Source organism: Epargyreus clarus, unplaced genomic scaffold (assembly GCF_041222505.1).
Source record: "Epargyreus clarus isolate Ecla_fem2 unplaced genomic scaffold, WU_Ecla_fem_2.2 ptg000002l, whole genome shotgun sequence".
Classification (NCBI taxonomy): Eukaryota; Metazoa; Arthropoda; class Insecta; order Lepidoptera; family Hesperiidae; genus Epargyreus; species Epargyreus clarus.
This window is the reverse complement of record NW_027332210.1, coordinates 9,434,783-9,457,651: the sequence shown is the minus strand read 5'-3', so window position 1 is coordinate 9,457,651 and position 22,869 is coordinate 9,434,783. Positions and strand designations below refer to the sequence as shown.

The 22,869-nt window shown below is 35.7% G+C and overlaps 2 protein-coding genes across 2 annotated transcripts in view; both read right to left on the bottom strand.

Moving 5' to 3' along the window:
- Positions 1–5,035: 5,035 nt before the first annotated feature.
- LOC140745217 (uncharacterized) lies at positions 5,036–14,033 on the bottom strand. The gene is made up of 7 exons (XM_073076956.1): positions 13,795–14,033; positions 10,062–10,179; positions 8,925–8,995; positions 8,603–8,678; positions 8,136–8,282; positions 5,777–5,936; positions 5,036–5,306 (listed from the first exon to the last, which is right to left on the bottom strand). The coding sequence occupies exons 1-7, from the start codon at positions 13,888–13,890 to the stop codon at positions 5,168–5,170; spliced, it is 807 nt and encodes a 268-aa protein (XP_072933057.1). The 5' UTR covers positions 13,891–14,033; the 3' UTR covers positions 5,036–5,167.
- A 7,059-nt stretch (positions 14,034–21,092) lies between these two features.
- The window catches only part of htt (huntingtin), a 35,884-nt gene continuing 34,107 nt past the window's right edge, over positions 21,093–22,869 (bottom strand). Inside the window, exons 41-43 of the mRNA XM_073079982.1 lie at positions 22,545–22,680; positions 21,912–22,231; positions 21,093–21,498 (exon numbers count right to left, since the gene is read on the bottom strand). Coding sequence (XP_072936083.1) covers positions 21,094–21,498; positions 21,912–22,231; positions 22,545–22,680 — 861 coding nt within the window. The 3' untranslated portion in view covers position 21,093. The remainder of the gene's footprint in view (positions 21,499–21,911; positions 22,232–22,544; positions 22,681–22,869) is intronic.

Below are 22,869 nucleotides of genomic sequence, written 5' to 3'. Positions count from 1 at the left end.
TTCCAATTCGTTACCAATAAAATATTTTGCGGTACAACTCTTGGATTACGTGGTGATGTTTGTGCATTTCAACCGTGGGATGATTGAGGCCAATTCGAAATAATTGTTAGCATATAAAATCATGCAGAAAAATCATTTTTATTTTATAATCCAGTAGATTTTTTTATCACATTGAAGAAGCAAATGAGATTTTATTCAGCGAGCACTTTTTAAAGTCGTCTCAGATGTACGTCAGTACATGTTTCCTCATGATGTTTTCCTTCACTTCAAGCAGGTGATAATTACTTTATACGTTTTGTGACGTTAACCGAGGCCTAATGCAATATGGCTTATACAAACGGAATAATAAATGGCGGACCGCCAATAAATATGTTTCCAATTCGTTACAAATAAAACATTTTGCGGTACAACTCTTGGATGATTACGTGGCGATGTTTGTGCATGATTGAGGACAATTTAAAATAACCGAAAAATGTTGGTATATAAAATTATTTGTACAGAAAAATCATTTAATAATCCTGTTGAGGTTTAAATACGAGGGAAGTGGCAAACGAGGATGCAGCCCACATGATTGTATATAGTTACTGCCGCCTATAAACATATGTGATCAACTCCATATACAATAGGGATGTTTGAAGGTGTTTACAGATTAGTTGATACTCTTGATGACACTACATTTTTCTAACTTCTTTTTCGCTATCACGCTAAATGATAAATGATAACATGATAAAATGACAAACAATAAAGTGATGAATGACATTTATAAAGTAGTTAATGACAAAGCAACTTCAATTCCATTTAACAACTCAAAAAACACCACCGATTACTTTCAATACATTTTTTAGTAACCACATAACTTTTTTAAATTGGTTTTGATTAAAATGTATTCCACCAATTTAATGCAATTTCACCCAAAACCACGCAATCATCGTATCATTAGCTTGCGGTTAATTGTTAATGAGAGTTAATTGTAACCTGAATTTGATCCGTTTTCTAGTTTGTGGTAACGCAATACCCACGCGTGTTCAAATAGGTATTATGTGTCTGTAATTCGAAGCCTGCCATTAGACTAGGTGGTGCAAATTATAAGCGTTATAGGATTTTAAAGTGGAATTATGTCTGCAACTTTTTTTGTGCCTCACTTTTATTTGATTTAAAGTTATGATTAAATTATTTGAGTTGATTTAATTTATTAGGATATAATAGGTGTTGCACACGAGCATGCAGTCCACCTAATTGTAAGTGGCTACGGTCGCCCATGGACATCTGTAATTAATCCCAGATAGGATGAGATATTCCTACTTGAGGTCGGTTTAGATGCGCCGCTACCCCTACTGCTACACCTCAAAAAATTATATCTCCCTTACCACACCCTTGAAACCAGAACACAGAAGTGCTTTACATTGCTGTTGTTAGGCAGAAATAGGTGTGCTGGAGGTGCCACCGAAGACGAACCACAAAAGGTTCTACCGCCTTCAAAAACTTCACTGGTTGACAACAACCAATGTTCCAATGTTGAGCTCGAGTCTCCTTTCAGAGAGAAAGGAATTTAGGCATTATCCACCGCGCTGATGAAGTGCGAATTGGTAAACTTCATACACCCTTGATGTGACCTCAATTCTATTTGAAATAAATCAGAGATTCGTAGTCTCCCCTGAGGATTAACGATTTAAGTCTTGTCTTGTGTAATAGTTAAGTAAATGTATTTCTCTTAACTCAGCAGTATCTTTACTCAGCAACACACGACAGAACACAAAATTCCTATCATTTTAAAAGCTACCCGCGTGGAGGAGCGGTCACCATACCGGTCTGTCGCGCGATGGGTTCCGGGTTCGATCCCCGGCCAGACAGATATCTGAATGATGAATTTAGATATCTGTTCTGGGTCTAGGTGTTTGTGTATTCGTCTTTTTGTGTGTCCATAGCAACCACGACACAGGGAATCCTAGTGTGGGGCTATGACTGTAGAAAGCGTTTACTTATTTACGAAAAAGCAACAAATAATGGTAATGACTAGAGAGGACCTTACAGTAAAGAACCTTAAGGTCTGATGTATGTATATTGTATTTAGAAAGGTCTTAATAGCTTACACGTTAAATGTCACCTGTTGAATTATATTTGATCGCTCGAGCGATTACGTGCAAATTGGAGCCTGACACGAGTAGATGGGGGATTGGTGCAAGTTTTAAGCGATATCTCGTTAATTAATCGAAAACATATTAAACAATAATTTAAAATACAGGTCAACAATACGTTAAAAATACATTTAAAGTACAAACACGTTAAATGCTCAAGTATTAACGTGTAGAAGGGTGAGGTAAAAAGGATAGATTAAAAAAAGGGTAAAATATTAAAATGTAAAGATGATAGACTTTGTTTCAGTGAACGTAGTAAATCAAAGTAGCATTTGTTTCTAAAACACATTTAAATAACTTGACAAGTTATAAGTATATATTTAGTGGTCGGTAGCAGTGATAGCCTAGTGGTTAAGAAACTCGGCCTCTCGATCGAGGGGTCCGAGTTATCCCAGAGAAATCCCAGGCGCGCACCTCTGAATTTTCAAAGTTATGTGCGTATTAGAAATTAATTATCACTTGCTAAAACGGTGAAGGAAAAACATCGTGAGGAAACCTGCTTACCTGAGCGATTTATTAAAAAAAATCTCAAAAGTATGTGAAGTCTACCAATACGCACTTGGCCAGCGCGGTGGACTATGGCCTAATCCTCATATATGAGAGGAGACAAGTGCCCAGCAGTGGGACAATAATGGGCTGTTGATGATTGATGATTTAGTGGTCTCTGCAGCCTAAGAATATCTGTCACCAAACCTAAAATAGACATAAGACTTATCTGAAGTCGATCACATTCTCGTTACTTCCCTTATAGACAAATCTTACTTACTAAAGTACCAATCTAACAATACATCTATGGGAAACCTCAAGTAGTTATCATATTTGAAATGTACTATGTAAAATTATAATATGTAGCTCTAAGTATCAATTTAAATCATAACTAAATGCTTTATTCAAAGTATGTAGATTCGTCATCGTTTTTTATAATATAAGAGTAGCAGACGAGCATGCACGTGTCCTAAAGTTGTAATTGACCACTACCGCCCAAGGACGTCTGTAACAGGTAAGAATAGTTTCCTACTTGACGTCGTCCACAGATGCGCCGCTATCCTAGAGGATTAAGCTGGAATGTCTCGGAAGTACATCTCCGTTACCAAACCCTTCAAACCAGAACACAGCAGCGTTTAACACTGCTGTTATTAGGCAGAAATAGGTGTAGCAATCGTGACGCCAGAGTCGAACCACAAAGGGCTCTACCACTAAAATAACCCACTTTATGTAAAAACGATCTGACAATGCGTCTATGGCCGACATTATTTGAAGTTGATTAAGTAAAACCGAAATACGTAGCTTTAAGCATCAAATTAAATCTTAATCAAACACTTCATGTAAAGTAGGTTTCATCTCCTTTTACTCACTAGGCTTATAACTTGCATCAATTACGTAGCTGCATCAATTCAAGTCTTAACCAAACATTTCATCTAAAGTTTTTTTTATATAATACAGGAGTAGCAGACGAGCATGCAGTCCACCTGATGGTAAGTGGCTACTGCCGCCCATGGACATTTGTAATCAACCCCAGATAGGATTAAATATTCCTACCTGAGGTCGGCCACAGATGCGCCGCTACCCCTGAGGACTAAGCTGGAACGCCTCCGAAAAGTCTGTCTCCCTTACCACACCCTTCAAACCGGAACACAGCAGCGCATAACACTGTTGTTATTAGGTAGAAATAGGTGTGGCGGTGGTGCGGCCGGAGTCGAACCGCAAAGGGTTCTACCACCTTTAAAGTGCCCAAAATTTTTCATATCTTTTACCCGCTACACTTATAACTCGTACCAATCCCCCAGTCCCAAAACTCCGTCGCTCGGGCCTAGTAATTTGGCCATCAATCATGCCGGCGATGCAACATGCCGGCCCTATTTTGTGATTGGCTTTTAAAAATAGCTTCCCCTAAGCTTTCTTAGATATTGCGTATTGAGGATGTCGGATTGGGATATAAATTAAAAAGTATCTTTTGTTTACCGAAATGGAATCTTTATTTTTTTTATAAGGAAATCGCATACGAGGTTAGTGCCTCTCATTGATATCTGTAATCCCAGATGAAATAAGAGGTTCGAACAAGTATATCCCTAGTCTTGTCTCCCTTACTACACTTAAATTTAAACACTTACTTACCTAATTAAACCGAAACACTGGAACACTGGATACTGCCGTTATTAAGTAGAAAAGGTGGTGGTGATGCCTCCGGAGTCGAACTACAAAGAGTTCTACCACCTTCACCTTTTGATATTAAGTATATTACGTTATATAAGGATTTGATTAAGAAAACACGTATTTTATTATATAAAATGTATTAATTATTAAATTAAAACTTAACATTTTATGTACAAGTATAAATATATTAGGCATACAAAATTTGTAAAAAGAAGATTTACATTTGTGTTAACATTTTTTTTGGTGAGGTCTGTATGATAAGGCCTCCAGTAGATACCATAAGGCAGACTGAAGGCACGAACGAACATGCAACGAATCTGATCAGTAGCACTACCATGAGTTGGCATAGAAACGCCACTATAGAAATTGTAAATAGAAAACTATTGTCATTTTGCTAGTGAATAACATAACTACTATCGTTACGGTATTTCTTGACAACGTCTGTCAAATTAATGACTCATGGGACCGAATTTGTATGACAATAGATCATAATGACATTCGCTAGCGATTTGATTTCGATAGGTATTTTACGTATCGAGTTACGCCACTACGGATTTTAGTTCTACGAGTAACCACCAGAGGCGCTGTACAATTTTTCATACATTTATTTTACGCAGTCGCTAGCGAGTAATACTTTTGTAAACTCATGGTAGTGCTACTGATACGGTCCACTAGGGGCGCAGATTGGAAATGTATGGGCAAATGCGTAAACAAATACAAAAATAGTCCTTATTGCAAACACCAACTTCAAGATTAAGTTACCACCATCACGATTATCACAATACACATTTAAGAGCTGATGGATGAATAGACTACCAGTTTTTCACATCTTAATTAACAGAAAGCAAAACAATCTTCTTAGAAGCCGAACTTTGGGTTTAGTACAAGAAGATTGTACCATCGGAGTGGTTATCGACCTTAATGGTGGGCGGTGGAGGGTCCCTCTCGAGCAAGTACCTCCTCAATAAGATCAGGAAGACGTTGAGTTGGGAACAGATTATCGATGCTATTAGTATCCTGTAAATAAAAAATGTTTTTGATTTTCCTTCTTTACTTGATTTTGAATTCTGACGCGTTTTTACTATTATAACAGCACTTCATGAGCCACCCATTATTGACCCACTGCTGGGCACGCGTGAGACGGATTTAGGACATAGTCCACCGCGTTGGCCAAGTACAGATTAGTAGACTTCATAAATCTTTCAGTTTTTTTCTAAGGAACTCTCAGTGGTATAGGTTTCTACACGATGTTTTCCTTCACCTTTATAACAAGATAATTAATTATTAAATACGAACGTAACTCTGGATAATCAAACGTGCCTGTCTGGGACTCGAACCTCGGACCTCCGATTGAGAGGCCAAGTTTAATCCAGTATGCCATCACTGCTTGCTTAACACTAAACAATTGCAATCATCAAATATAGGTGTTGATGCATCCGGAGTCAAACTATAAATTGTTCTACCAACTTTAATTCAAAAGTTCTTACCAATAAGAGTACCCAAGGCTAGGCCCGGGTGTGAACGAGCCGAGGGCTATGTAGGAGAAGGCCAGATGCTCCTGCCAGCTAGACGTGGCCCAGTAGATGCCGAAGAGCAGTAACACTGCTATGCCGCAGGTCGCTGTTGCTAAGTTTGTCCAAAGGCACCCTAGAATAGTTTGGAATGATTACTTTTAAATCGTGCGATTATGCTATCTACTTTCAAATCATGTCCAAGTAACCTGTATCATAATTTATTTCTACTTTCATTCAATAAAAATGACGACCATAGCGGTTTAAGACACAAAGGTTTCGTGTTCGATCTCCAGGCCACTTATATATCTAAAAGAGGTTCTGTCCTTATCTGGGTTTGGGTGTTTGTGTATTCGTCTTTGTATGTGTTCGCGGTACCCACGATACGGGATGAATCGTGGAGCTATGGGTGTATAAAGCATGTAAATTTTAATCAAATTTTAGAAATTTTTATTTAGTTTCACTATTCCTTATAACTTTATCTATCAGCTATTTATTAGATTCTAATCGTAATTAGAATCGTGATAAAGGAATTACGTGATACTGATATAGTACATTACGATACGCGTAGCCAAAGTAGCCTATTTTTGCACGGCGTGAAGTTAGCGCCCGATCGCAGCGAGGGTGCTAAACGCCGTGCACATAATAGGCTACTTATGTCACAAGTATCGTATACTATTTTATAGCTCGTGTGACATAAACCCGCTTATACTTGTGAAGTAATATTAAAAAATATGATAATTATTTTGAAACGTGCTTAGAAATGTAAGGCATGTGAACATAAATAAGGCTTAGGCTATAGAGTAGACATTGTCAAGATTTTCAAACAAAATTGACTACCAATTGGTATGAAGTCGTGGATGCCATGACGCCCCATGTCAGGTAACAGACCGGTATAGTGAAAAATACTGTGAAATTATAAATGATTGAAACTAAAAAATATGAACTAAAAAACAATAAAAATGTGACACAACCAAAACCATTGAAATTTGATGTGAAGAAGTCTTGATTTAGAAAATTTAGTTATTATTATTATTCTGCTCTTGTGATAAAGACAAATCTAACACCACACATACGTCGAAATCTATCAAGCCATTTAGGCTACATACAGGCGTCTAGACCAATGACTTATAATGGGAACTCCACCTAAACGTATTAAAGAAACATATGGTAAGCAATCACATAATGTACTAATACATGACTAATACTAGTGATATAGTAGAAAATCGATTATCCGGACCTCAGTTATAAATATTCGCGATTATTCGGATTGAGAAACGTGAACAAGTAACTTTGTAATAACCCTTGCAAATCAGCCACATTTTGTGTGACATGTGCATTTAAATTCCTGAAAGTCGCCAAATCGCAACTAAAAAGTTACTATAAAAAACAAAAACCCGATTGCTAAAAATATAGCCTATGTAATCTCAACAATTTAGACGAATCCAACGACACGTCATATGTCAAAATTAGTGAAGTCGTTGGAGTTTGCCAAAGAATGAAAAGTACATACGTAACAAACATATAGTCGAAAAACATTAAATTCCTAAATCGGTTTAAATAGCTTTTCTTCATAAACTCAATTATCCAAATTTCCGATAATCCGAATGCCACAAATACGACAACAAATAGGTCGCTTAGTCGAGATTCTACTGGAGTAGTATTATGGCTAATTTTGATAATTATTCCTTATTTAAATATCTCCTACTATGGTGTGTAGCGAAAATACACAGTCAAAACAAACAATAAAATTCGATAAAGCCCAACAGTTAGTCTTATAATGATGCTATTGCTTAGTATATACACAATGGCAAAAACATTTATAAATACGTCCAAAATAAAATATGAGCATAATTATAGCTTTAAACAAAATACTCATAACTCACTTTTAATTTTTAAATGGCATTTAAAAGTATGAAACGTTTATAGCGATGTTAATTTTTTACAACTGTGAGGGTAGGTGTATTAATATTCGTACGGTGTAAAAATCGGCTACTTTGGACACAGAAATGCGAGGCTAAAATGCGGGTTTAGGTCACAAAGTGCTATAAAATCTATTATGACAATTTATTTTTCTACAAAATTAAATAAAACATTAGTTTTATATATAACTGTTAAGTTTTACTTTTAACTTTTAAGTGCTTACGTGCAAGATGAATGAACTTCCTCTCGAGGTATTCCCAGAAGCAATAATACACCCTTAAAAAGATTTTAAAAAACCCTTCGAAGTAAGCTGGTACCTTTTCTGGTTTTCCAAATGTCCAATAGATGGTGACAACTTTGCTTAGCAACTAAACTTAGTTAGGCTACCCGTTTTTAAGTGCACAAAACTCACCAGGCAACCCAAACATGGGTTCCGTTGGGTTCTTAGTGGCGTTGAGGATAGCGAAACCAGCCGCCACCACCGCCAGGGCTAGCTGCAGGAACAGCAGCGCTACAACGCTGACGTATACTGCGAAGCTGATCACAGCTGGTTGATCCACTGTAAACAGATAAAATCATTTAGAGTGGTAAAATATTTAATATAGGACAAGCATACAGTCCACCTGATGGTAGGAGGCTACTGCCGCCCATGGACTTCTGTAACCAACCAGATAAGATTAGATTCGTACTTGGAGTAGACCACAGATGCGACGCTACCCCTAAGGACTAACCTGGAATGCTTTCGACATCAAGGGGCCATAAATATTTAAAATCAGATTAGTTAGATGCCATGAGCGGCAGTGTTCACGAAAAATCAGGTGGGCCGCATTCTGGTTTGGAATGGAACCCTCAAGAAACTGAATGAGATAAAAAACTTACATGGATTTGTTTCGTCAACTGTTGTCACGGAGACACATGCTTGATTAGGTCTGAAGCCATTGGCTAGTGCCCTTACCTGAAAACATAAGATAATATCCACATAGTATAGTAAAATTGTAACAATATCGTCAATATTATCAACCAATGGGTCTGCCAATGCCATGCAAGATTTACAGAACACTTTTTTATACTACATGAGCAAATGAGTATGTAGTATATAGTAATGTATTAAATGATGGTAATAGCTAACGTACCCCATGGAAATCTGCACTCAACCTCAGATAAAATTAGTTTAATAATTAAAGTATAAAAAAGCAGTTACCTCTTCCTTTCTCGCTTCGTGTTCCGTTTTGCAGCTCACTCCGCACGCATTTATTTCGGGTATGCATGTCACTGGAAAAAAATGGATTTGTGGAAATGTCCATACAATGTACTTATAACTACTTTAGTGTTATTTAAACGTAAAATTTCTAGCGCTATTTCCATTTTTTTGTTGATAACACTGAATCTCTTTAGTAGCTGCCAAACATAACACAGATATTGAAAATGGGTTTCCATACAAAAAAATGTCACAGCCTATTTATGTAGTAATGGATTTTAACACTTTTTAGTCCTTTTTTCTCTTCTTTCACCAACTTTAGAATTAAATGTGTCCCCGAAAGGATTCGGCAAAAAGGTCTATCTATTTCGTTCATTTAAAACTTCACAGACCACGTTTAGGTAATGTCGATACGAATAGGTAATGTAAGATATGATTAAATAAATAAAAGAAAACCGTATATTGATATGTATATTGATTCATAAACGGTGGTGTCAAAAATATTTTGCTGATGATGATGATTTTGATGGTGATGACGTAGTAACGTTTTTAATACGCAACTGAAGGAATACACTAATAAAGACCTAAATTAAAGTGAAATGCTTTTAGTAGGTACGAGTAGATTATTATTATTTTTATTTATAATAATAAGTCGGCCACTCATTTTTATTTGCTACATGTGATGAGGGCTCATGTTCTTTTTTATAATATAGGAGTAGCAAACGAGCATGCAGTCCACCTGACGGTAAGTGGCTACTGCCGCCCATGGAGACCTGTTATCAACCCCAGATAGGATTAGATAATCCTACCCAAGGTCGGCCACAGATGCGCCGCTACCCCTGAGGACTAAGTTGAAACGCCTCGGAAAAGTCTGTCTCGCTTACCACACCCTTCAAAACGGAACACAGCAACGCCTAACACTGCTGTTATTAGGTAGAAATAGGCGTGGCAGTGGTGCCGCCTGAGTCGAACCACAAAGGGTTCTACCACCTTAAAATATTACACTTATTTTTACATTATAATTAATCATATGCCTATGATTAATATAGGTATGTATATCAGGTATCTGGTATCAGGTACATGTAACTATAAATTATGATTGAGATAAAGTATTAAGTATCGAGTATGGTCTCTACTTACTGAACAGCGTGTTATGAGATGGTGTGGCAAGGTTGTGCAGGACTACCTCTCCTCTAAACAGGCCATATCGGATAGTGCTGTCCTGGGCTTGCACTGGGGCTGTCGCGGTTGATACTATCTGAAACAAGGTATTTTGTAAGCATTTCCATAAATTTATACATAAGTTTTTATTTAGTTTAGAAAATTACTGGAGACTGTTAAAGCTTGTATGTATGTATGTTGTATTGTTTCAATTTTGATCGTAACCATCGCAAGAATAGAACACAAAGATCATGAAAAAAGTAGACCCCGTATTCCCGCTTTCGCGATCAATGTTTACCACACGTGAAATTGATCACAAACTCGTTGCTAACTTACAATCTAGGATGGATAGCCCCGAAAAGTAGATCTGTGAACTAAAAAAAGTCTAGCACTAATACAGCACTACAGCTGCTACAAGTCAGAAATAGACATGACGATTTTGCTGTGAAAGTTTTAACACCATAATGATAAAAGTAGATTTTAAACTTGACTTTATTAATTAGTTTAATTAAATACATGAATTTGTGAATGATACTCATTGCCTCAAATCATTTCCCACTTATCTCATTAATTTACTATAATTACTTTCCGGCGAATTACAGCGAAAACCAATCATATTAATCAATGTGGCTCACTTTAATTAAAACTGCAATGATAAATAACGGCTGGAAGAACTTCCACAACTATCTACTATTTAGTTACTCTTGTTGTTATCATTTTATTAAAAGACAAAGCCGTTCTTTATCAATTCTATTGGCTACTATCGCTCGTGCATTTTTATTAGCGCCAGTTAGTAATAAATAAATAAACAATGTTTACCAATTTTTGCCAACTACAGTTCGAAATTTGGCAATTTATGTACGCAATAATAATAATGAAATTTCGGTGTTTGGAAGGCAAAAATTGGTCAACATTGATTATTTATTAAAAACGGTTTTAAAAAGCCGACAATGCGACTGTTGTTCGGCTGTGGCTCGGCGGCTATTTCGTACTATATGTTATACATACATTATAGAGAATCGACTGATGACATTTGTCTGTCTGTCTGTCTGGTTGCCTCTTCTTCACGCCCAAACCACTGAACCGATTTTAATGAAATTTTGTACAAAGATAGTCTGAGACCCGAGAAAGGCTCGGCGGCTATTTCGTAGCTTATGTTATACATACATTATAGAGAATCGACTGATGACATTTCCTCGAATAAAATCAAACATGTGCCACTCGTTTGTCGCTCAAACAATAATTTTGGACACCCGACAAGTAGCGGATTTAACGACTGCTCAGTAATTTTAGCGACAATTAATAAGTATTATAAATAAATAAATAAACGCTTTCTACACTCACAGCCCCACACTAGGATTCCCTGTGCCGTGGGTGCCATGGACACACACATAGACAAATACACAAACACCCAGACCCAGGAACAAAAATCTAAATTCATCATTTAGACATCTGTCTGGCCGGGGATCGAACCCGGGACCATTTGCGCGTCAGACCGGTATGGTGACCGCTCCGACTAGCGGTTCGTCATTATGTACTTAATCACCATTTGACCTTGTATTGTTGATAAAATACGAGCGAAATAGTCTTGGTCGTTAGATATCTTCACGGTAAGTATCTTTATATGCTAATAGTGCAATTCATACCTTTATAGCCGGATTTAGATAAGATCCAGACTGTCGGTTTTATCCCTAGAAATTATTGCAATATAGTGCCACAAATTATTACATCGTGCTAAAGGAGTAATGTAGTCAAATTTTGAGTTACCTTTATTAATTCTGACCTTTAACCTTGTCTATGTCCAGTTCAATAATACTAACTTTTATTCTACATGAGTATTAAGCTTTATCTTATATATAAAAATCTCGTGTCACAATGTTAGTTACTGTACTCCTCCGAAAAGGCTTTACCGATTTTCACCAAATTTTATATGCATATTCAGTAGGTCTGTGAATCGGCTACTATCTATTTTTCATACCCCTAAGTGATAAGGGTTGTTCACCCTTAACATTTTTAAGCAACACAACGTTTGCCGGGTCAGGTAATGTTATATATTATGTAGGTATAAGACACATAAGAAAGGAATTCTGTGTTATAAACTAAAATTACCGAGAAAATTATAAAACAGATGTTAAATCTACACGACCTCTTCTGGGCACTTCTAGGGTTAATACATAACAGTACTAAAAGAATATCATTACTAAAAGATGTTATAAAAATAGAATGGGCCCATGCAGTCCATCTAAAATAATGCATCATGCCCTTTCTAACTTAGTTCCTCAGACAATAAATCTAAATCTGATTTCAGGGCAGGTCAGATATTTATAACCGGCCTCAATCCAGTACCTGGCCATACTGCATTGATAACTTCGCCTCCAACCTTTTACCGTCCCACTGCTTCATGTGGCGTGTGTCTTCTCTCAGTATGGCCATAGTCCACCGCGCTGGTCGAGCACGAATTCATAGACTTCACACAACTTATTGATTTTTTTAAGAACTCAAGTGTGTAGATTTCCTCATAATGTAACTTCAATGAAATAAAATTCAAAGGTGAGTTTTCATTTTATTTTTATGAACATTATGTCGTACAATAATCAAGCATGCGATCAATCTGATTGTATGTGGCCATTGTCACCCACGGACACTTGTTATCAACACCATATTGTATACAACCTGAGGTTCGTCATAAAAGTAACTCATAAAGATTGAGATAAAACATAGAAAAAAGAAAATACAACGTGCCATTTTTGATGTTTTGTTGCTGAAATTTCACAATAATATCACATACAAATATGTCCCACATTTGTAATTTGTACCTAATAAATCAGAAACGGTTGAAAGCACTTAAGGTAGGTACCTATCTAAGTTAAGACGGAGAGCTCTCGCCTAGAGCGACGCTATCTAAGCCCCTGTCAAGTCTGTTAATGCTAGCAGATGTGTTTGTTCCGTTTGCAAATACAATCGGTTTACGTTTCACCCCTATAACGTTGCATTTGCTGAGTAATTACACTGAACTAGCAAAAGAGAATACAGTTCATTGACATTTGTAGGTGATCAATTACAATTGGTAATGAATTTACCACAGATACTTACCTACCTAAGACAATTACTAAGTAAGCTGTAGGTACTCCAGAGAACTAAGTTGGTATGCCTCGTATAAATGTCTCTGTCAAGCATATTTCAAACCAAAACAGAGTAGCATTTACAGTGTTGTTATAATCCACAAATAAGTATGTTACAAATACTTTTTTCAGGTAACTGCAAATCAAACCTTATAAGAACTATATACATTGCAGTCTTGAGGAATATGTAAAAGCACATTCTTCAACAACAATAATAACACGTACCAATACCCGGGAATAAAGTGCCACACGTTTGAAATAGTAAAAAGATTCCGTAATTCAAGTGCAGTGGCACTACTAGGCAGTAGTAATAGCAATTTATAATGTTTTTACAAAGTAGCAATAGGTGTACTGTTCCTACCTTACAATAGCATTATAAAACACTTCAAGGGCACTTCTGTGTAAAGACGTCACGAAGTGTTCAATTTTGTCCCCAAGGGTAGTAGGTACACATCTGTGGCAAAGGTAGGACTTCTACCTTATCTAGGGTTGATTACATGTCCATGGGCAGCAGTGACCTACCATCAAACGGACTACACATATTTGTTAGTAAGGATAAAAAAATTCAAAAGCATAAAATTTGTACACACCCAACTATCACTTGCTATTGCAACCACCAGCAGAATCACTGACAACACACTCGATAAAAATGCACCAAAAATATAACCGCGCCGTGTCACAGCCATTTTGAACAATGAAGCAGTTATGATAATCACGCGATAGTTATCACCGATAAGTTATCAATTGATAAAATAACTATTAAACGTAAGTAATTACTTGCATTGACTCATTTATCTTCTAGGAATGTGGGTTTTATTTCCGTATCAAAAATGTATTCTTTTCCGTAATAAGCTTCTTAAGGTACACCTACCTAAGGTGTTAAAACATTTTTGCTGTTTTTAACCGACTTCAAAAAGGAGGTGGTTATCAATTCGGCCGGTATCTTTTTTTTTAATGTATGTACACGAATTACTCCGCCGTTAGTGGACCGATTTTAATAATTCTTTTTTTATTGTATAGAGACGAGCTGGAAGTTGGTCCCATTTAAATATGGTTAGGATCCATCGATGAGTTCTGGAGAAAATGAGGGGAACTCCTCCACCCAAGTAAATATAACAGTTAATATTAGACACGCTGTTTACATCGTTATCCAACGAAATATATTGAGCGCCGACTTCAGAAATATGTACTAAACCAACATTTATTTCAATTATTTTTTATTTTGTAGTGACATAGAAGTCGGTTGTATTTTTTTGTTAATTTTTTTTATCAGACTGTGAAGAGTAATGCATATATAGACACTTAATATGAGTAATGTTATTCGAGCATATGCCTCTCATAAATCATTATTTTGCTCGCACTAAATACTTAAAACGGACGGATTTTAATTACATGATTATGAGGTGTCGTTGGATTCGTTTTAAATGTCGGAGTAAAATAGACTACTCTAGCGTTAGTACTTTCTGTTTAAGTTAAGCATTTTTAGTAGTCGGTTTTTTTTAATAATAATTACTAGATAAATTAAGTAAGGAGAATTGATTAAAGTTATTTTTGTGAATGACGACACGTATATGATATGTTTGCCCTTATCAACGCCGCATTTAGCCAGCGGTGGACTAAAGGCTAATCTCTTTATCTTTATTAAGGACACCATTCACCAGTGGTGGGACAATAGATATCTGTAACTGATAACTACATTAGCACTCGTTATGTTCTTAGCCACCGTGTCTTACAGTAGGACAGTTTTTATTGCAATATAGCATTAGCGAACACGCAGTCCACCTGTTTGTAAGTGGCTACTCCCGCCCATGGACATCTGTAATCAACCGCAGAAAGGATTAGATGTTCCTACCTGAGGTCGGCCACAGCTGCGCCGCTACCCCTGAGGGCTAAGCTGGAACGCCACGGAAAAGTATGTCTCCCTTACCACACCCTTCAACCCACAATACAGTAGCGCTTAACACTGCTGTTATGAAGCAAAAATAAGGTGGCGGTGGTACCACCGGAGTCGAACCACAAAAGGTTCTACCACCTTCAATATTTCTATGTATACCTAAAAATAATGTGTAAGGTATAGAAAGAAATAAAAATCACTTCCAATGTATGATTTATTTATTGCGAAAGCATTGCTATAAATATAATTGTAATTAATTTCATAAAATATACAATTTAACATCACACTGTGCATATTATATTAACCATTATTTTACTTAAATATAACATTTTGTATTTTGTCACTGTGTTTAAGGCAACTTCTTTAACTCAAAATCATTTTGATTTTCACTAATAAATATTAAGATTATTTATATATTAAGTCCAATTTCTTCCAAAATATACAGAACACATTTTTTATAGCCAAAACTTTTCTTCGGTACATTTAACTCTTCCGCTCATTAAATATTGATGACTATTCTCAATCACTATAATTATTCCTAAAACTACAATCTATGAAACTTCAAAACTACCTTTATATAAATTTTACTATATAATTATTATAATTAACGCGACACCTCTATGTGACAAACGACCTCTTATCCAAGTCCAAACGCTTGCCGAACTTTGACAAACCAAACGTGCACAAATTCAAATATGCGGATAGAGCTTTTGGTATTTGTGTAGGTTTGCAAGAGCTTGTAGCCGATCTAATGGAGTGCTGGATTTTAAGAAAATCGTAAGTGAATTTGCCGCAAGCACTTGCGACGCGCACGTTTGTGCGTTTGTAGACGTTCGGAGTTTCCGACAGGTGCCGAGCGTGTGGATGCAACATTATGTTGCATCCACACGCTCGGCTCGGTATTGATTAGGTTCAATAAAAAATTTAGACCATATAAATGTGGATGCATCAATATTAATTGACTGTAAATTCCGGTTAAATGCTGACATATTCACATAGAGACAAAAAAACACAAAGACAAAGAGACAGACAGGCGACTTAAAATCTTGATAGCTCATATCTTGTTATTGTCAATGCATAAATGAGAGGTGAGGGTGCGAATGGAGAATAATTCATATGAACTCAGACCAAAAAAGACAAGGTCTGCAATATCGAAGCACAAAAATTCTGTTTATGCCCTCTGAGTTAAGTATTATTTCTATTTGTACAACGTTTCGAAAAAAACGTATTCATTCAACAAGTTCCAAATCACAACACTGAAGAAGTTTACACTTAAAACGAAGTAAGTTTAGATAAAAAAAAATTCGACATCATAAATATTTCACATTCGCAATATTCACGGAAACCATCGCGATAAAATTCACAAGTTCATTTTTGGCTTCAACGCAGTGTTATATGAAGCTTTTAGGAGGCTTACAACTATATACAATAAACAATAATATGCTTTATAGTAGCTACATGTTTTTCTTTGAGATTGTTTATTCGGGTAGTATATCAGATGATATACTAATAGTTTGTATGTGTAGTGCTAGATAGCACTACACATACAAAAAAGTGTTCCAACTATATCCTTAGCAGTAACAACGCATATGTGACCTATCTTAGAGAGGATTTCTATCCTATCTGGGGTTGATTATCGATGACCACGGGCAGCGGTGACCACTTGCCATCAGGTGGACTGAATGCATGATTGCAAAATAAATAAACCGGTACACACTCATGTATATAAAACTTTTCTCAGTTAGAACTCATGTTCTATTTTCAGAAGCTTTTTGATGTTACTAACATCAGAACTGTATAAAATTAATCTATATCTATTTATTTAGAAATACAATTGGAAACAACCTCATTTTAAATGTTCTAAAAGTTACAAAACCTACATACCTACATTTGAATCAATCGATGTCATCTGGCACATGTAAAGGGTCTTAAGCGGGCTACAATTTGAGGCAATTTCTAGGTATTACGTTTTTATGTATAATTATAAAAGAAGATTAAAAATATGTTTAATTTTACCTACGTTTATACCACCAAAATTAAATTATTAATTTATTTAACAATATTAAACATGTATAAGTTTTGTTGAAATGCAAAAACCCTTCGGAGGGACACATTTACTTGCCGAAGTTGAGGAATCTATCTGACTTTAACTTTCGTTGGCGTTGCTAAATTTTATCATTGAGACGACGGTAACAGATAGTTTGAATGTCACAGAAAAACTGGTAGCTAACCAAGTGTAATTGTGTTCGCCTCATATGTTGATAACATATTGTTTGTAATAGCTATATAGCGTTATTTCGTCACAACATTTTTTTTTTATAATATAGGAGTGGCAGACGAACATGCAGTCCACCTGATGGTAAGTGGCTACTGTCGCCCATGGACATCTGTAATCAACGCCAGATAGGATTAGATATTCCTACCAAAGGTCGGCCACAGATGCGCCGCTACCCCTGAGGACCAAGCTGAAACGCCTCGGAAAAGTCTGTCTTCCTTACCACACCCTTCAAACTGGAACACAGCGGCGCCTAACACTGCTGTTATTAGGCAGAAATAGGTGTGGTGGTGGTGCCGAACATAACCTTTCACAAAGAATATCGTAGCCAATATAGCTGAACTAGTCTTAAACAGAAAATCTCTAAGGGTCATCACGTCAAGAGACCGTTTATACTCCGCTAATTTGACTTTGGAGTTTGTATATAAGCAAGCTGTTAAGAAAACTTTATAAGAGTGATTCAGAATAACTGTGGCCTCTTTTTGTGATCTGAAGTCATCAAAACTTTTCAGTAAAATGCATTTCTATAGCCCGGTTATGATCCCCAATGCCTTTTTAATACTTAATCTATCCTTATTTTGCTTACCACAGATCGGAATTTCACAATTTCTTGTTTTCAAAAAATATCAAAATTATATCTTTGATATGCAAAACAATGGATAGATTGGTTATAGATAACGGGCAGTAATAATACGCATAGTTACTAGCGTGAAGCGAACCTACCTTACTATTTGTACAGAAAGAGGTAATTTTATTGCCATATCGTTACGCTTGTGAAGATTCTTGAAGCTCATTCATTAAATTACATTAGACTATATACCGCAGACCGAATATCGAATAGAAATGTCATCATATATTTTAAGCAAAATTTTAACAAGAAGTTTTTTTTAAATAGGTGTGGTAAGCCAGAGACATAAGTCACACAAGGCGATCTAAAGTAACCAGTATTGGCGAAGCACTCTTATTCTATTTGGAGTAACTAAGCCCTCATTGATGGATAAACTGATTGAGGCCACGTATTATTATTGATGAATATGAATAACATAGGCCATTTCAATTAATACATGTTTGGCAAAGAGAAATCTCCCGCCGGGCTAGGTGATCATGTCCGGGGAGCGGCCGTGCTCCAACAGTCTCAGTTCGGAGCTTGTATATATGCAAGATGTTTAGAAAACTTCGCTAGCGTGATACAGCAGCGCCATCTCTTGACGAGTAGCGGAAGTCACTACACATGCCATTTCTATTCGATACTGTGCACTGTGGCATCACTACATGTGCTTGTAATAAAATATTAGATTCTTAAACATTCTTAACATACTTCTAATTTCAATAATCTACGTATATTATATGACAATACTAAATAATTTCATAAAAACATTTTGAAGAACACATAACATAAGGCTGATCATTTTTGTATATTTATTACGGACTTTATTTCGAAAAGAATAATATTATAATGTTAGTTTATATAGTAATGAAATCTAAAATGGCGGGTATTATACCTTTCTCGTTCACACATTATAAAGAAAAAGCGAAAAGCCGCCATTCTGGATTACAATTTTTCCTGACTCAATTTATAATTTGATACAAAATATTTGGTATTAACACAAGTTAATTTCATATTAAATGAAATCACGAATAACATTATTTAATTCAATTGTATTAGAGTTCCCTTAAGTCTACAGACATATGACGTATCAGACGCATGCCGTGACAGACAAATTATAATATATTTTCTTAGGACATCTATTCGTGAATTTAGTATTACCGCTTGTTTCTTGTCACCCAGTTTTAAGTATCCTACCCACACGTGTAAATTACCTTACTACAGTTTCTTAGTAACCTACGTACCGTCTACGAAACGATAGATTGAAATGAAACGTATACAGCGCTGCTGTGTTCTAATTTGAAGGGTGTGGTAAGGGAGACATAGTTTTTCTAGGCGCTTCCAGCTTAGTCCTCAGGGGTAGCGGCGAATCTGTGGCCGACCTAAGGTAGGAATATTTAATCCTATCTGGGGTTGATAACAGATATCCATGGGCGGCAGTAGCCACTTGCCATCAGGTGCCCTGCGTGCTCGTCTACTACTTCTATATTATAAAAAAAAATATGCATGTGCATCATATCGACACGCGACAAGCCTGTGTGACAAGAAACAGGCCTGATATCCATTAACTGCCAAGTCAATTGGGAACAAAATATAGGAACTCAAAAATGCAATTCAAATTTAACCAAACACCAAAGCAATTGTCATACTATATGCCATGACATAATCTAACCCCGGCGCCAGACATAAACAAACATTTGAATAAAGAGTTTGCTCACACATTTGAACACATATTTGTTTAATTTTTTTAACCTGTCACCCATGTCATGGCCTCCTAGCAACTGGACTTTGCGCATGTGTAGCAGGCTCCGCACATATTTGAAGTTTGAACGCTCGAAAAACCGACACCAAATGACAAAGTGCAAATATTTGAAGCAAGCTTTGAACAAATACTCAAATATCCGTGCTTCACTGTGGTCAAACATGTGTTCAAATGTTTGTGATATGTCTGGCGCGGCCCTTATAACTATCACAAATTATACATTTAGTTTTAATATAGAAAGTGCCATAATGCGTTTAAAACTAAAATGGTGCTACTTAAAAATAATCAATGTAAGATCATAGTGGCTCTCATTAATACTTAAAAAATAAATATGGCTGTTATTCACCATTATTAATTGTAATAAAATAATACATTTTTTACAGTAATTGGCTATTTGTCGTTTGTAGACAAAGTATTATAAATTATAGTTATTATTTTAGGTGTATTAAATATATAATATTTATTCCCTTTTTCTCTTCTTAACAAAATTATTATTTTAAAATTAAGATTGAAGTTCGTTGTTATAATTTATAAAGTGCAGATGCATATATGTATATCTACACACACATTTGTAGCTCCCTCCTTTTCAACTTTTAAAATGATATCAATAAAATGATTTATAATAAAATTCCAGTAATAATAGAATTGTTTATTTTAAATTTTAATAATTGTAATCAAAAATTAAAACAGAATATATAGCGAATGACCCAACATTAAAATGTAAATTGAAAATAGTAGAGATACAATAATCTATGACATGTTGTCTCTATCTTACTACTCTGTATCATTAAACCTAACCCAAGCCAACCTCACTCACTCCTATGGTTTAGGTTAGAACGAACAACCGTCAAATAGCCTATTACTTATCCTACACACTACAAATTGAATTAATCCTATAAATATTGGGTAATTAGAGATTTATTAAGCGACCCATATAGCACGATTGTTACCAAGCCAGCCTGCTATGCAGGGGTTCGATTCCCGGGTTGTAAATTAGTGCTAAGTTTATAAAGATTTTTTTGTTGCCGGGTTCAATCCCAGGGTAATGATGAAATATACTTGTAATATCTGGGTGTTTGAAATTTTTATTAGTGTCCATAGCACCCAGAGATTGTACCAACGATGAATATAGAAGACTTTTTGTAATTATTTCTAATACACAACTATTACACCTGCGTAGATACTAGTATCAATCTGCCTTGCAAGCAATCTACCGGGTTTAATCTCATATGATCTAAGTGTTTGAGAATTTTTATATATTTGTCCACACCCAGAACTAAGTAATTCACAATTATTCGAATTTCACAATAACCTTTTCATTTTTTTTGGAAATATATAATACAATACAATACTAAAGTTTAACCAAACACTGCATCAAATCGTTCAAACATTCATTCTCACCACACAGTTCCTTCAACCTCTCCAATTGTGGTGGTGTGAAGTTCGAGTGTGTTGCCACAACACACAACAATCTACGATCCGCGAACGACATGGCAACACTCTTCGCTGTTAACAGTTCAAAAATGGAATTATCGTGCAAATTCTCTGCACTTTTGAAACCCAATCGGAATATATGATGTGCCAATGACGCAACATTTCGTATGAACTGGTTTGAACTGGCTGATACTAGTAATATCAGGACACAGTACGGTAGGAGGTTTGAGGAGAGTTTGTCTGTCAACAAATGACATAGAGCTTCGAAGATCCACCCGCTTAGAACCGGCAGTTGGTCTTGTGTTACTGATGTTTCGAATACCTGTAAATGTATAATAATTTAAAATTAAATTTCACATGAGATAAGCTTTGTATATATTTTTATTCAGAAATATCAAACATTTTACTGTTATATTAGTAATTTGCTAGTACGGAATTAAAACTGTTGTAAAAATATAGTAACTAGATTTTGTTAAAAATAATGAACTCTTTGCCTCTATGATCGCGTAAAAAAATATTATTTTTTTAATCACCGAAAAATAGTTAATGTTATATATTTATTTTTTATGTACATTACAGAGTGTTTTCTTACTTTATAAATATTACCCATGTAATAAAAAATCTTAATTTATATTGCGTTGTATAAATTGTTATAAAAATAAGAAGTATGTTATTACTTTATCAACGATACCCATTAAAAAAATCTTAATTAATATTCATTAAACAAAAACCTACCTCAAAAACGACCTCAGAGTTCAAAACCGAGCACTCCACCCATCTATCTCTATCAGAGAAAACACCCGAACCCCGTCTCTCAGCTTCCTTGCAACACTCCACGAACTCTATAACCACTCTACTGAGCGTCGCGGCGGGCGGTAGAGTCTCTCTTAGGAAGTGTTTGAGGGCAGAGGTCAAGATATACTGGTTCTCTCGATGTTTCACTTGCCGGAGCACTTTGTAGAGTAAGGTGATGCGCTCCATCGAACTCATTAGGACGTCGGGGTCCATGTTAGAGACGTCTGACTCTAGTTTTGGGCTTACTAGCTTGCTGTCAGCTGAAAGTATCAGAGTTTTTTTAACAGCCTTGCTAAAATTTTCGAATTTTGTAATGCTTTTGGTTATAAGAATATTATCCAAAATGTTCATTAAAAGCAGCTTAAATATAATAAAATATAGTAAACTTTTTCATTATTACTTTCTTTTAAAGTGTATTTCGAAGAATACAATCTTCTGCGATGCAGGCATATGCAATGTTCAAAGGACGGAATGGTATTTTCTTGCAATCCCTCTAAAACTCAGATATCAAGTTAAATCCCCTATTAGGTAGAGATTTGAATGAATTTCGAAATAATAAATAAAGAGGTATACCTGAGAATAAATGCACCATTAAAATTTGAACAGCGTGGTCTTCTGAAAGGTTCTTCAAATTCTCCAAAATCTTCTCTATAATACTATTTTTCAAGTCTTTGGGTAATATCTGTTGTTGAAGAATTGTTGTTATTCCCTATAAAAAAATTAAAACATATTTAATAATAATACACAGTATTTATAAACTCACTTAAGAACTTACTTCTTTGGCGTAATAAAAAGAAGTTTATGCTTAATTAATTATTTTATTCATCGTATCTTATCGGATCGCTCCATTTTTGCAACTGTTTGCAACGGTTACGCGTTCCGTTACAATGATCGTTTC

Coding starts and splice junctions, on each gene's coding strand:
- LOC140745217 (XM_073076956.1), bottom strand. CDS start 13,890: ATGGCTGTGACACGGCGCGGTTATATTTTTGGTGCATTTTTATCGAGT. Junction 8,283..8,602: donor AGTTGACGAAACAAATCCAT/GTAAGTTTTTTA, acceptor ATCTGTTTACAG/TGGATCAACCAGCTGTGATC. Junction 5,307..5,776: donor AGCCTTGGGTACTCTTATTG/GTAAGAACTTTT, acceptor TTTTATTTACAG/GATACTAATAGCATCGATAA.